Here is a 16,855-nt window from a genome sequence, read left to right on the forward strand (position 1 = left end):
AATTCTCTATAGATTTCAATCTTTCATGATCAAATATTTTTAGTAAGATTTACTCCAAAGCCACCCCACCCTATATAAATGGAGCTTTGACACTATTGAGAGTTTTCACTTTTTTTCGGAATATTATTTCAAAAAATTGTTTGGACATTATTATATTTTAGAATTCTACTTGAAGTTGGATTCTGAAATTTTTAGAAATTAGTAAAACTGCAAAAAGAAAATATTTTCTCAATTTCAATTCTAAATCACTCACAAAGTTCAAAAATAGCGCAAATTAATATTTATGTTCAAACACTATTTCAAAATAAAAAAAACTACTATTTTTTTCTTTCAAATTCTACCATTCTTATATATACCCAAAAGCTAGCCCACTTATAATAATAGAATAATACACTAACCAAAAAAGGTAAAATGAAATTAAAAATTAGTTACAAATATTGTGTATAAATAGAAATTTTGGTAGCTAATTTATCACGAAATTCGTGACAAAATTTTACTATTTAGCTACAGATTTTTTTATCGCGCGATATGGGACGGCCGGAGAAGTATTTCGAGGACTGAAAAGGAATTTGGTTATGTGGAGGCAAGTCACACAGAATTGGCTATTTTCAGTGTCTTTAAATTTGATCGTTGTTATCCGTTGTATTGTATTGTATTGTATTATTAGTTAAATATTTCTATATCGAATTGTTTAAATCTATCCTTAGGTAATGACGAAAAGTCTTATTTTATGTAACGGTCGATTTGGTGTGATCACGTCATTATCTTAATATAGTTTTTCTCATTTTATCTTTACTTATTATTTAATAATTCAATATTTATTCTTTACCCTACCTTTTTTATAATAGCTCTATCAATAAACTATTTTTTTTTTAGGATTATTATTCAAATTACTGTATGTGAAATTATGTAAGGAGGGTAACCATACAACATATCAAAATGTTGTATTCATTAAATAATACAACACAACACAGTACAACACGATACAACACAATACAATATTGCTACTTAAATTTTCTTGTCTTATATTAATTAAATCTAACAAAAAAACTCATTATGTGTAATGATTGGTTTGGTGTGTTATCGTTACTTTAATAATTTTTTCTTATTTTGTCTTTATTTACTATTGAATAATTTTATTTTATCTTTTATCCCACTTTTTCTACCTCGTGCCTTAATTTTTTTGTAAGTTTATCATTAAAATAAGAATGCATGACATTATGCAACAACAGGAACGACACAATCGTATACGTAAAAATTTTGACATCCTTTTTTAGTTCATATCTCGACAAATTTTCTATTTAACCACAAAAAAGGGGAAAAAAAGCCTTTTCCTAATTGTACAATCTTTCAAGGTTTGATTAATGTCTAATTACATCAATAATTTTTTTAGTAATTTATTTTTCAATTTTTTTCAAACTCAACAAATTAAATTTAGTTGTATGTGCTCATAATACCGTAATTGATGTCTTCTTCTTCAGCGCCATACAAAATTGACTTGCATAAAAAAAAACAAATTAAAGTAATTAGTGGTCCATGTTTTCGAACAAAAAATTACTTAATAGACAACTAAACTTAGGCCAACTTTGCCTGCCTTGGAAACTTAGACAATTTGTTTTTGTCCGAATATTGAAATGAGAAAAATTGTAATTTATAAATAATATTTTTAGTTTTATATTTGAATGTTAATTTTAAAGTATTCGATTGATTTGACTCAATTTATTTTTTAATATTAATCAAATTAATCCTTGATAATCAAAAAATATTACATAAATGAGGATGAAAATAATACTGATTAATCAGATATAGACTATGCATAGATTACATTTCAAGTTTCTTTGGGTCCCAATTTTAACATGGCAATGGAAGATAATAGAAAGTGATTAAGGAAAGTACATTAAGTTTAAAATATAAAAAAATAATTTAAAATTTTTGAAGTAATAATTTGAATCAATATATATATATATAGTTTTTTGACATGTGTGTTGCACGTGATTACCAATTTAGAAAATATATGTTATAGTAGATAGTATTGATTATTTAAGCGAAGATTTGAATAATTAACTTTGCACAAAATAATATTGCAGATTCTTTTTTGAATATTCAATGTGGATTGTCATATATATCTCGTATTCACGCGAACCTATGAATATAGTCAATGAAAAAATTCATTAGTTAAATGCAACAATATATATATTTATTTTTTTCAATTTGAAGATGTCCAATCATGTAATTAGTCGTATCTCACTAATATTACCTTATAGACGATATTTGTTATGTATTTTTCTTGTCATCTAACCACTCGTGCTTTGCACGTGCATTCCACATTTAATTGTTTAGATGTCATATGAACATGTGAAGAGAACTACATTTTTATATTTTTTAGAACTATTTTTTGTATAATAATTTTAATTTTATAAGTTATAACATAACATATGACGTTCTTCTTGTTGGCTCTCATATTTGACTTCACGATTGACTATACACATAAATCAAAGATAGTTATTTGACTGTCCATAATTGACTGAGAAAGGTTTCCTTTTTTTTTTAAACTGAAAAAACTAAAACTAAAAATTAAAGAATATATTCTATCTGTGAAATCATATATAATCACATGTTTACCTCACACCCAACAAAGATATAGTTCATATCCTTGTAAACGATTTTCAATTTATTTAACCAAGCATGATTCATCCATGGATAAATAACAATACAGTGTTATTAGATATATAGGAGCGGTAATATGAAAATTTATTGGTCAAAAGTTAATATAATGAAAGATGAAAGATAGATATAATTAATGTAATAACTATGTGAATTCATAATATTATAACTAAAGATTGTAAAAGAGTGTGAATAATGTTTGGAATAATTAGTAATAATTAAGTTAATTTATAATGCTATGATAAAAGAATTAAAGTGCAATATCTGAATTTCTTTAAAAATTTATACTTACATAGATGAATAGGAATTTTAATTATTGTTACTATTTTTTTATGTAGTTATTAGATTTTAATTTAGTGCAGGGACAAAACGAAAATGTTTATTCCATATTACTGATTATTGAATATAAAATTTATTTTGTAAATGATAAATTTTAAATGATTCATATATATTCACATATTTTACATTTATTGTGAGTTTTTTTTTTTAAAAAAGAACTCAGCACATTTTAAAATAATATATTTTGAAGTTAGAAGATCTTGTTAACTTGATAATACATTTGTGACATATATAATATTTTAATTTAAATACAAATACCTACCCAAATATATAAATAAATATATATATATCATAAAAATTAATTTAAAATAGATATGCATTTGCATTAATAAAAATATTCATCTCATAAATATTATCTATAAAATAAATATTAAAATTTAAACTAATACAAACTTCAAGTGGCATTATTACAAGTCATATGAATTTTGTCATTGTTATATCTTGAGCATCAACAAAATAAATCGTGACAATTCTCTGACTCTTGAGAATTTAAATAATTTTAGAAAAAGATATTCAGAAGCATATATATGCATCACAAGAGAGATTGTTAAAAAAACAAATTAATTTAGACTACATCATGTTAACTTCATGTTTTGGAACATTACATACTACTATATATATTAAGCAAAAAAAAATTATTATATCATTGAAAAATTATTTACCTTAAGTACTCGAGGTTATGAAATATATCCTCTTAGGATAAAATGATTTACTTCATCAGAATAATGGTACCTCATTCCGCTAAACTTCAAACTAATCAACGACAAATCAAACGAAATTTTTTAAAATGCAAGAAGAAGAAGAGTAGAAGATTAAAAAAATTTGTGGTTGAAAAATGAGAGGAAGTCCCTCTATTTATAGTAAAAAAAAGAAGGTAGTATGAAGAGTGTTTTTGTGTCTTATTTGAAAAGTCACAACCTGTCGGAGAGGTCACAACACTTTGGAAAAGCACAGCTTATTGAAAAACGCACAACTCTATAGAAAAGTCACAACTCATCGAAAAATCGCAACCCTTTGAAAAAAGTCACTACTTATCAGAAAAGTCACAACTCATCGAAAAAGTCACAACCTTTCAAAAGAACATATGTTACTCAAATACATATAGATAGTGTTTTAAGTTAGGGATATTATAGTAATTTAACATTCAAGTTAGGAGTTCATGCTTTTAAGGTAATATATATATATATATATATATATTAATCTTCTACCATTTGTTAATTGCGGCCTTCCAAATTCTAACATTTCAGTTTTTTCTTTCAAATCAGGGACATGATTACAATCTTGCAATCTCATCAATATCATCACAAGTGATTACAATTTTCTAAACATTTATTATGTCCGATTCAATTTCTCACTCTTTATTACGAAATATATATGACCAGAAGCACACATTTTATAGTCAAACTAAACTATGACCTTACTAAACTTTTCAAATAATGCCCTCAAGGATTGCATTATTTGTCTAGATAGAAATATAGAGAGATCGAAGAATAAGATAGAATGTTAGTAAATAGTTAAGGTAGTTTCCTTTTCACTATTGTTATTAAAATTCTTTGATTTTACTATTACTTGTTGTTTCTTTTGTTAGAAAAAATAATAGGAAGTATAAATTGAAGAAGGAGGCGGTTTTGAGACGTGTAATCACTTTCTTTAAAGAGATATTGCGTATTTATATATTGGGGTAATACAAACAATTTTATTCAAGAATACAACAAAGTCCATTGTTTATACATGCAGATTTCTCTTAGACTACTTTTAGAGAGTCTTTATATTTATAGAAATTGAGAGATAACTCTTCATAAGAGTCACGTTCTTTCATGAATAGGTGACTTTTCATAAAGGTCATATTTATTCATGAACAAATGTGTTTGTTCAATATTAAGACCTCTATATATATTACAAAATATCCAACAATCGCTTCAGTAATTGTCATATAATTTATTGTTGCTACTATTTTCTTCTTCTGATTCTTTGTTATAGTATTTACTTTACATACTTGATCTTTTTGATACTGAATGCCTATTAAAAACAATATTTCTATCTTCTAATGATAAGAATAAATCGTAAAACTGAACTAATTATACTATATTTTCTTGATTTCCCACTTGGTATTCGGTATCCATATTAGAGCCCACAATATTTAAATTCGCGCCAGAAAATTCCACATTGGAGGAGGTACAGTGCTCCCTATAAAAGGTGACTTCATACCCAAGAAAATCCTACATTGGTGGGGGTGGGGGGGTAAACCACTCCCTAACAAAGATAACTCTATATCCAATGAAAGTCGAACCCAAAATCTCTTAATTAAAGATGAAAAAATACTTATCACTCTCAACTGTTGTACTAATTATAATATTGTTTTTTCTTTTGTTTTGTCTCTCAATAGTCCAAAAGGAATAAACTACCCGTAGATGCTCTTTTGATTCCCATTTTTTTTTTGTTTCATGAAAACATATCAGCTCATTTCCCGAGGCACCTACCACGTGTCACACACAAGTAGGTCTGTGTTTGGTCGATTGTTAGAAACTTTACCAAATTTATACAAAAATTTCTCTCTCACCAAACAGATACTTTTTGCCTGTATTTAAAACACCTTTTTTTCTGCACCCAAAAAAAAATAAAATCAGATTATAAATCTCAACCTTTTTCTCTCTGTTTCTCTGCTTCGGATCCATCCAGAACAGTCCCTTTATTTGGCCAACAGGTATTTTTTCTTGCTTCGGTTAATGAATTCGTAGGGACGAATTTAAAATTTAAAGTTATCGTTGTTCAGATCAGGACAAAAATATGTATGTATTTGGAATAAAAAGTTGAAAATGATATTTGTATATTGGAGCTATGTTTGGATATGAATATAATTTGGAATGGTTTATGTGATACTTTTTGAATTTTGAGATTCTCTATCTTTGATCGTAAATTTATCATATATCTTTTAATTATTTTGAATTGTGAATTCTTGTGATTTATAGTAGTTTTATGTAGTTTACAAATATATGAATTTCATTTCAAAAAAAATTGAAGATTATTTGCCCAAATTTCCGATAAAACTTAAACGGTTTGATTCTCGGAAAATGAAAAGTGTCACATAAATTGAGATAGAGGGGTATATATTATCAAGTGATTTTTCTTTCGTAATTATTGAGTTCTGTCGAATATGTTAGTTAATTGATTAGATCCCCATGGTAATTTGCATGTTAGTTTTGGTCCATTTTGCATATATTTCTTGTGAATTTTGGTGTTGGTTATTGTCATGAATGTTTAAGGATTGTTAAGGTGTTTGTATTTTTGTTGAATATTTTTCTTGGGTATATTTGCATGGATGCATCAATGTTGGCTGTTGGATGGAGGAGATTTTTTTTTTAATCATGTATTATTGAGTTTCCTAGTAATGTTTTTCTCTAGGGTGAAGGGGAGGCTTGGTGTAGCCGGTTAAATTATTGTCATGTGATCGGGAGGTTACTATTTGAGCTGTGGAAATATAGCCTCTTGTAGAATTATAGGGTAAAACCGTGTACAACAGACCTTTGTAGTTTGACCCTTTCTTGAACCCCGTGCATAGTGGGAGCTTAGAGCACTGGGCTGCCCTTTGCCTTTCTTTGGGGTGTTGTGTTGGTGGATGGGGTGACAATGGTCTATCTTTGAGGTCGGTAGAGACAAATCCAGAATTTGAAGTTTATGAATTCTAAACTTACCACCAAGCCCATAGCTCCTAATAACAAATATTATTGGGTTTAAGTAAAAGCTAATGGATTTGTCTGAACCCTACCGATAGCTTTGCCCTTGGAGGTAGGGTGTTTCCAAGAAACATTTCTTTGTCTGAATGTGTCTGTGACAATTCACAATATGATCTGAAAAGTATTTTTTATGTTTCATTAGCTCGTATTGTATGTATCGAGTTTCTGCATCTTTTGTTTTGTTTGGTGAGAGTTAAAAAGGGTGATTAAATTTCTTTTTCTTTTCCTTGCTTGACGTATACATGTTAACAATTAGTATGCCAGTCCAGGATGATTCAAACTTTGTTGTAGATCTGAATATGAAACGACTATACTAGCTACATTTCTGTCCTTGATGAATTAAATTTGTCCAATGTAATGGAACATGATGCCCCTTTAGTTTGATTTTCATAGTTTTTGAGGGAAAAAGAATCATAAATCTGGAACCGTTTTCGTTGCTGTTATATTCTTGAGGTAGAGCGTATCGTAAGTTAAAATGTGATATTCATCTTGATATACTTTTCTTTTGTTTTACCCCTTTTCCTTTATATCTTTTACTTTCGATTTGCAAATCATTTTTCATAGTCATCAATTTTTTCGTTTAGGCAATAATTGTTAAGCTTATATTGATACTTCTTGACTCTCTCCCTTTTTTCTGTTGACGTTCAGTGCTTGTGACATTTATGAAAGCAATATAATTGGGATGCAGAAAGATGGGATTGTACAACAACGATTACCTATTGGAGGCTTCTGAATTTCCATGTGCATTGGAATTAGTTTGTTTCATCCGTAGTGATCTCAATGATGCTGCTCAGAATACTCTTAACTTCTCGTGCCAGATAATGAACAGTGAAGCCACAACCCTTAAACATCCCGACATGCTGAAGCACAGTCTTGTTGGAGCCGGGTAAGCTCTGCAACAAGGCCTCTCCTGCCTGTTAAAAAATCGAGTATCATATCAGCAGGAGAAAGTAAGTTTAGTGGTTACAAGAATTGTTGATTCAAATGGAGAAAAAAGGAAATGTACTGATGCAAAAATATGATTTGGGGAGATTATTAGGTCAAGGCAACTTTGCTAAGGTTTATTACGGAAGGAATCTTGAAACGGGACAGAGTGTAGCCATTAAGGTAATTGACAAAGAGAAGGTTCTTAAGGCCGGACTGATTGAACAAACGAAGAGAGAGATATCTGTTATGGCACTAGTTGAACATCCAAATGTTCTACAGCTATACGAGGTCATGGCAACTAAATCTAAGATTTATTTAGTCATTGAACATGCCAAAGGCGGTCAGCTTTTCAAAAAGTTGACAAAGGGGAGGCTCAAGGAAAAATTAGCTAGGAAGTACTTTCAGCAATTGATTAGCGCTGTTGAATGTTGCCACAGTCGAGATGTTTATCACCGTGATCTGAAACCAGAAAATGTGCTTCTAGATGAGAATGGAAATCTTAAGGTATCAGACTTTGGATTAAGCGCCTTGGCCGAGTCTAAGAGGCAGGATGGCTTACTCCACACAACATGTGGAACCCCAGCTTACGTTGCACCTGAGGTGATCACTCGAAAAGGATATGATGGCGCCAAAGCTGATATCTGGTCTTGTGGGGTGATCTTATTTGTTTTGCTAGCCGGTTATCTTCCATTCCAAGACTCAAATCTTATGGAGATTTATAGAAAGATAAAGCAGGCTGAGTTCAAATGTCCTAATTGGTTCCCACCAGAAGTGCGGAAATTACTTTCTAAAATCCTTGATCCAAACCCTCGTACAAGGATTTCCATAGCAAAGATAAAGGAAAGCTCATGGTTTAAGAAAGGTTTGGAGTCTAGAAACGCGGTAACCAAAGTAGAAGAAAAGGAAAAGTTTAGCCTAGACGCCAACGCTACTATTCAAGATTGTACATATAACAGTATCTCTCCCTCTGTGTCAAAGCTAGAGTTGCTAAAACCGTCAAATCTAAATGCATTTGATATAATCTCTCTTTCAAATGGATTTGACTTGTCCGGTTTATTCATAACAAAGGATCAGAAGGAAGACTTGCAATTCATTTCCGCAAAACCTGCCTCTTCTATCATATCCAAACTTGAGGAAGTTGGCAGGAATCTAAAGCTGGAAGTAATGAAGAAAGAAGCTGGATCTATGAGATTAGAGGGATCGGGTGAGGGTAGATATGGGACTTTGTCTATCGATACTGAAATATCTGAAATTACTCCGTCCTTCCACTTGGTTGAGCTGAAAAAGTCATATGGTGATAAGGTAGAGTACCAAAAGATGCTGAAACAAGTTATAAGACCTGCTCTGGAGGAAATTGTTTGGGCTTGGCAAGGCGAGCAGCCAGCAAATCGTTAGTAGATGACACTAGAAAGAGCTTCTGATCTCGTGACGTTTACTCTGTAAGTTGATCTCACTTAAGTATCAGTATTTAACGTTCAACTTGTTCGTTTGGTTCTTGTTGTAATTGTCGATTTACTATGTATCAGCCTGTTTTTGGCCATCCGTCTAAGCTTAATAGAGAACTTGTTTTACTAAATTTTTGAGTTCCTTTGCTCTGGTAAACTGGTGATTTTTAATATTTTATTCGTGTTCGTGGCTTGTTGTATTTTGAAGGAGCAGGTGACTTGTAACATATTTCCAGATGTGTGTTGATTATTATCCTTTTGTTAGGAAATAAGATGTGCTTAACTTTTTTCTTAACAATAACAAAAACTACATACACATCACAATTTCAAGCATTTTCGAATTGGCTATATGAATCCTAACTAATCATATTGCAACTTTAAATCTCAATACAAAACAAAATGAAAAAAAATAAAAAATAAAAGTGCTAGAAGTTCTCTATATTCTCTACTTACATATAAATCTTTCACATGAATAAAAGGTTCCTAAAAAATACAGGTTGGTCCCAATCTAATTAATATTCCATATGTATATCTTTTTTCTTCCATTCTGCCCTAGTGTTTGCAAGATTTGCACTTAATTTAAGGGGTTGTAGGTTTTACGAGATAACTTTCTTCCATGTGATTTTAGTCTATTATGTCCTCTTTTAACACCTTTTTACGTCATGGATTCACACCTACAAACTGCGTATCTAGAAGTCGACATAGACACGACTAAACAATCTCAAGCAACCTTATCTTTTGGTTGAACAATGTTTGTATGAGTAATCCCTTTTTTTTATATTTAGAACGAGGGATCAAAAAATCTATTCTGATTTTCGGTCACTCTCCCCGCTAGTTATATGTTTTGTAGGCCAAAGAAAGAATTAAGTATTTTGGCACAAATAATATTGAAGTAGACAAATTGAAGTAGATTTCTTGAAAAATTACATTAAAAAAAATCTTGATACAATGAGTTGAATCAATAGAGATCCCAAGAATCTTACTTAAATGATAAAATAAAAATAAAAACACCAATTAATACTTGATGATTTCTGCAAGAATACATATAATTTAGAATTGAAGTAGAAAAATAAATGAAAAAGCTCTGAACAGGATGATGCAAAGAAGTTAAAAGCAAAGGGAATAATGAAAATTATCGAGGCAAGGTGATTTTAAAATCAGTAGTAGGTTGGTGGGGGTGGGGGTGGAGGTGAACTATAGGTAGGAGATTGTTGGTACTTTGCCGGTGGAGGAGGTGAGGCATACGTGGGTGTTTGCTTGTAGTAGTTTGTTGGTGGTGGTGGTGAACTGTAGTACGTTGGAGGGGGTGACTTGTAGTAGACTGGTGACTTCTCGATGTACTTTGGTGGAGGTGGCGGGGATTTGTAATAAGATGGAGATGGCTTGTAGTATGGTGGAGGAGGTGACTTGTAGTAGACTGGTGACTTCTCGATGTACTTTGGTGGAGGTGGAGGGGATTTGTAGTAAGATGGAGATGACTTGTAGTATGGTGGAGGGGGTGACTTGTAATTGGCTGGTGACTTCTCAATATATTTTGGTGGAGGTGAAGGGGATTTGTAGTAAGACGGAGATGGCTTGTAGTATGGTGGAGGGGGTGACTTGTAGTAGGTTGGTGATTTCTCAACATACTTTGGTGGAGGTGGAGGGGATTTGTAGTAAGATGGAGATGACTTGTAGTACGGTGGAGGGGGTGACTTGTAATTGGTTGGTGACTTCTCAATATATTTTGGTGGAGGTGGAGGGGATTTGTAGTAAGACGGAGATGGCTTGTAGTAAGGTGGAGGGGGTGACTTGTAGTATGTTGGTGATTTCTCGACGTACTTTGGTGGAGGTGGAGAGGATTTGTAGTAAGATGGAGATGGCTTGTAGTATGGTGGAGGGGGTGACTTGTAGTAAACTGGAGATTTCTCAACATACTTTGGTGGAGGTGGTGGGGATTTGTAGTAAGATGGGGATGCCTTGTAGTATGGTGGAGGGGGTGACTTGTAGTAAGTTGGTGATTTCTCGACGTACTTTGGTGGAGGTGGCGGGGATTTGTAGTAAGATGGAGATGGCTTGTAGTATGGTGGAGGGGGTGACTTGTAGTAAACTGGTGACTTCTCGACGTACTTTGGTGGAGGTGGCGAAGATTTGTAGTAAGATGGAGATGGTTTGTAGTATGGTGGGGGAGGTGATTTATAGTATGTTGGTGACTTCTCGATGTACTTTGGTGGAGGTGGAGGGGATTTGTAAGATGGAGATGGTTTGTAGTATGGTGGAGGAGGAGGTGATTTATAGTATGTTGGTGATTTCTCGACGTACTTTGGTGGAGGTGGAGGAGATTTGTAAGATGGAGATGGTTTGTAGTACGCTGGAGGAGGTGACTTATAGTAAGTTGGTGATTTCTCAATGTATTTTGGTGGTGGAGGTGGAGAAGATTTGTAGTAAGATGGAGATGGTTTGTAGTATGGTACTGAAGGAACATGAGACTTGTAGTTGTGATTTGAAGGAGCAGGTGATTTGTAATAGTGTGATGGAGAATGTTTATAAGTGACCGTTACATGGCTATGATACTTTGAAGGAGCAGGCGACTTGTAATAGTGGGATGGAGAATGTTTATATGAATGGCTATGGTACTTTGATGGAGTAGGCGACTTGTAGTAGTGTGATGGATAATGTTCAACAGGTTTTATTGGTTTCTTGTAGTAAGAAGAGGGCACTTGATGTTTTGACGGAGAAGGGGACTTGTAGTACTTTGAAGGAGAGGGAGAAGTGTAACCATAAGAATAATCAGCAACAGCAGTGCTGGCTAATAAGCAAATTGCCAAAGTAAATGCAAGTAGAGGCCAATGCCCCAATTTCCCAAAGCTTCCCATTTTTGTTTTTGCAACCAATTCTATACTTGAAAGGAAGAACCAAGACTTGTTTTGTATAGTTAAGGACCTCTGCTTTTATATAGCAAAATGTAAAACTTATATATATATATATGAAATGGCTTCATGGTAGCCCACTAAGATAATATAAAAGTCAAAATGAGGACTTGTTCTTTGATTACTTAGTGGAAGACATTTTCTTAATGACAAAAAAAGTATGGTTAAAAAGATAATCCCCTTGATAAGCATCTCTTTAAGCTAATTAATAATTTTTCTGCTTTGTGTAATTGTGGTGATATATCATGTAGTTATGGCTAACCACTAAAACATTAGAAGAGGGGGGAAAGCAAAAGAAAATTGTTATACATGGGTAGCTTAAGGGAGAAAGGATATCTAGACAATTAATTAACATTTTAAGTTTCATTTAGGGGTGTGTTAGGTATGAAAGACTATTTTTTTTCATTTTGGTTGATGTTTTAGAAAATCGAGGATCTTAAAAATCAGAAAAATGACTTTTTAAATGAGTATAGAGAAAATCAATTTCATAAATGATATTTTATACTGATTATCTCCTCACTATCCTCTAGTCGGCAACCTCCACCCTTATCAGTTTACTTACGAAATACAAAGTAATGGAAATGTTTAAGAACAAAACAATCGAAATGACAAATGTTTACGGTTGCAATAATCGAAGACAATATCTTGGGAACATCCGGTACAAAAGCACCAAATGTGAAAATTCCCAAACTTACCAATACACATTATGTGGAAAAGAAATAAAACAAAACAAAAACATTAAGTATAGTATGTGCTCTCATGATAAAATGTATTTTCAGAGCATGTATCTGATAGAATTAGTTACGATACACGTAAACTGATCCTAACACCATCGTACAATATTTTTTTGTTTTAATTACCTACACCAGGGCTTGGAATATCTTCATGTTGTCTATAGAAATTATCAAAACCATTATCATCTCCACCATAATCCTCATTAGCCTTGATATTATCATTATCCTTTGAAAATATTCCATTAAACCTCTGATCAACAACTTTCTTGGGCTTTATTCCACCACTTGTTATTGGGCTGGCCCAGCCTATTACAAATTTTCCAACAAATACCAACCATATGAACAATATTATGAATAACAATAAACTGGATTTTATTTTCTTTCTACCAGACATTTTTTTTTTCTTATTGAAGAAGAAGTAGAGAAGAAAATGTTTAATTTTTTTCTTAGAGGTGAACTAACACATATATATGTTTTATGAATGCATGTTAATCATTGTAGGAACATGCTAACTTAGTAATTATGTTAGAGACTCAAATTATGTTAGTGAATTATTTCATGACCTTTTGTGATAGCCACACTTGATTATTGCACATCTCTTTTGGTAACAACATAATTATCGTACTTAAGCATAATTGTTGTAGTGAAATATATTTATAGAGGATGACTGTTATAAAGAGATATGATCGTACTTAAACAAACTACTGTTATGATACACAGCTGCAGAAAACATGGGGAAAATTAGTAACCTAGTGTAGTTTATTCAATTTTCACTTGAATTGTTGATTATTATTTTTTTTGTTCTTGCTGTTTCTTGTTTTGTTATTTGTTAAAGAATATATGATAATTGAATATATTTATTTATGAAATTATTCAAGAAACTTAATTTTTATTTATGAAAATATATGGATAATCTATATTCTTCATTTATTATATAGAACATTTTATCAAATTGATCTAATGTGAGAGTTCTAATATAAATGTCAAAAGTTTTTTATGTTAAATTTTCTTTATATAGCATATCCATATTGATATGCAAGTCTATCCAACTATATTTTAGTTATTATTACTTTAATTTACTAGTAAAGGGTAAAAAAATGAATGGAGGTGTAACTTTATATGCACAAATTTCACAAGTGCGATTATATTGGGCTAAAAACTGAACTATACAAATATAGTACATTAATTACCACTACATAACAATAGTTTAAATTTTCACCAACATAGCAATAGTTTTTTTCAAAAATAGGAAATAATATTAATTAAAAAATAAATAAATAAAAAAACAGAAATCGTGGTATTAATGAGCCACGATATTCTCAACCTCCCTGATTTTCTCCCAATCTTTTACATTCCATGATTTACTCAAATTGGTTACACAATTCTCTCAAATTAAAAAAAAAGAAGGTTTTTTAATCAAAACAAAACTCTTTACCTCCCTATTTTGAAAGATTGTACAATTATGAATACCAATAGTGTTTCGATTCTAATTCAACACAACGAATGATGGGACGCGTCAGGTATATGTAATAAATCATGAATGGATTTTAGTCTGCAATCTAAACCTATTAATATTGTATATGATGGTGTATTTTATGTCACTGAACAAAACCAATTTGTGTGATTAGATTTGGGTTGATTAGAAGGTTTAATTACTTTGTTAATAATTATAGTCGGGTCCCAATTTCCAAATTATAATTGTATATGATTGTGTAATGATATCGTAAGTTACGTTGTTATAATCTGTTTGTATTTGTTTTGGTGTATTGTGATGGTATTAATTGATTATAAAATGAAATTCGTGATTTTATTTTTGTGTATTAATGGGTAAAATTGATATTATATTTGTTGTTGGTGTATTGACGAAATTGGTGTATTAATGCCAAAATTTAGTGAGTACTTTTTTAGTAGATGATTAGGTGTAATTGATATTGTATTTATTGTAGTTGGTTTGATGCAATTGATAGTGTATATAGACTGTTAATCAACACCAAATTTCGTTATTATTTTTTGGTTTATGATCTGGTGTATTTATATATTTTATGACGTATATAATAACCAAATAACGTGTTTCTTTTTTGTTCATCTATTGATATATTAGATAGTGTATTTTCTGGTGTAATTGACGTATGTAAACACCAACTAATGTATTCATTTTTTGGTTCATATATTGGTATATTAGATAGTGTGTGATTTGGTGTGGTTGATAGTTTATTTTTCTGATGTAATAGACAGTGGATGTAATTTTGGTGTAATTGATAGTGTATTTTTCTGGTGTAAGTGATGTATGTAAACACAAACTAACTTATTATTTATGTGGTTCATCTATTGGTATTTTATATGGTGTATGTGATTTGTTGTATAAACACCAACTAACGTGTTAGTTTTTGAGTTCATGTATTTGTATATTAGATAGTGTATTTTCTTGTGTAGTTGAAATATATAAACGTCAACTTTTATGGTGTTTATATATATCTACTTTCTGCTGTAATTAATATAGAATGTTTAATTTTTATAATTACTAATTTAGCATGGTTTCAAATGAAGGTATGCACATCAACATAATATCTTGTAGAGTTATAAATGGTGCAAAAAGATTTACTGTATGTCTAAACTCGAATGTGTAGTTGTGGAAGATTTCAGCATGATGAGATTTCTTGTAGTCATGCAGTTGCTACTAGAAACAACATCGTGAAGATTACTGTTCAACCTATTATAGCAATAAGAATTATCAAGATACTTATGCAATCTCATTTGAACAATTGCAAGCATTTTGAATATTCCATCACATGTTATAGAAGAGACAATGTTACCACCAATTGCAAGAAAACAACCAGGCAAATCATCAAATAACGATCGTAAGAAGAGATTCAACGAAGGAAAATTCAAAAGGTGTAAAGTCACTCATAATAAATGTGGTACATCGGGGTATAACAAAATAAATTGCCCCAAATTTGCGGCTCAAAATTAACATTGGTGTTTTTTTTGTTTAAACAAGTATACATTTGAATCTTTTGGATTTTTGTTGAAATATAAATGCTTTTAATGAATGTTAATTGCAGTTTAAACAATATTGGTTAATGTTGATTGGCAAATTCATATTATTGGTGTATTGATCGTTGGTGTTTACTTGTTTGTTATAAAAAAAATTTGTGAAAAAGTTGTTGCGCAAACTATTATTTGTATGATTTACGTAATATTAATGTAATATTTAAAATAGATTGGCTAGTTCAATGGCTCAGTTCATAATATTGGTGTAATTACTGTTGTAACATTGGTAATAGTATATTGGTTTAATACATTGTTATTTTCTTGGTGACATAGATACTAATGTTTAAATTAATTGGTGATATATAATGCCTAAATTGTTGTTATTATATATCAACCTCACATGATGAATATGTAAAACAACTAATTAGCTTAAACAAAATATTTTGATAGCACAATGGCACATTTTGACAATATATACATAAACAAAATTGTATGTATCTGTCAATTAATTAACCACAATATAAGCACCAAACTGAAATATTCTTCGTAATATTAGTGTAAAATGTAAGAGGTAGTATATTAATGACTGAATTGTTGGTATAATATACCAACCTCATACAATGATATCTATACAACTAATTAACTTAAAAGAGGTGGTTTGACACAACAATGAACACAATATCTTGAAACCATATACACAAACAATTAAGAATCTAAACTGATTAAAATACATAAAAACACTAAAACTAATCTAAGAGAATTACCGAACATGCCAATTAAAGTATCTTTTAGTTAATTAAACACAATATAGGTACCAAAACTGATCGAAAATACATTACCGTTCTGCCTATTATATTAATGGTTGAATTGTTGATATAATATACTAACCTCACACAATGAACTATTAAACTTGACAATATTTACAAACAACTAAGAACCAAAACATATCGAAATACAAAAAAAAAACACCAAAATCTGATGGAAAATACCAATTAAAGTATTTGTGAGTTAATTCAACACAAAATAAACACCAAAACTCATTGAAAATAGTAATTAAGCTGATATCCAAAAGTGTAATAATAACATTTTACAAAGAACAACAATTCAATAAC

The 16,855-nt window shown here is 30.8% G+C and overlaps 2 protein-coding genes across 2 annotated transcripts; one reads left to right on the forward strand and one right to left on the reverse strand.

The window, feature by feature from the left end:
* Positions 1-5,503: 5,503 nt before the first annotated feature.
* Positions 5,504-9,225, forward strand: LOC125831744 (CBL-interacting protein kinase 18-like). The gene is made up of 2 exons (XM_049510931.1): positions 5,504-5,707; positions 7,386-9,225. Exon 2 carries the CDS (start codon positions 7,722-7,724, stop codon positions 9,057-9,059), a length of 1,338 nt encoding a protein of 445 aa, XP_049366888.1. The 5' UTR covers positions 5,504-5,707; positions 7,386-7,721; the 3' UTR covers positions 9,060-9,225.
* A 1,041-nt stretch (positions 9,226-10,266) lies between these two features.
* On the reverse strand, positions 10,267-11,964 carry LOC125831412 (extensin-2-like). Its single transcript, XM_049510617.1, has one exon. It carries the CDS (start codon positions 11,962-11,964, stop codon positions 10,267-10,269), a length of 1,698 nt encoding a protein of 565 aa, XP_049366574.1.
* Positions 11,965-16,855: the final 4,891 nt, after the last annotated feature.

Source organism: Solanum verrucosum, unplaced genomic scaffold (assembly GCF_900185275.1).
Source record: "Solanum verrucosum unplaced genomic scaffold, falcon-dt-bn FXZP01000049.1, whole genome shotgun sequence".
In the NCBI taxonomy this organism is placed as follows: Eukaryota; Viridiplantae; Streptophyta; class Magnoliopsida; order Solanales; family Solanaceae; genus Solanum; species Solanum verrucosum.

Excerpts from the sequence above, each read along its gene's own strand:
- LOC125831412 (XM_049510617.1), bottom strand. The coding sequence starts at position 11,964 with ATGGGAAGCTTTGGGAAATTGGGGCATTGGCCTCTACTTGCATTTACT.
- LOC125831744 (XM_049510931.1), top strand. The coding sequence starts at position 7,722 with ATGGAGAAAAAAGGAAATGTACTGATGCAAAAATATGATTTGGGGAGA.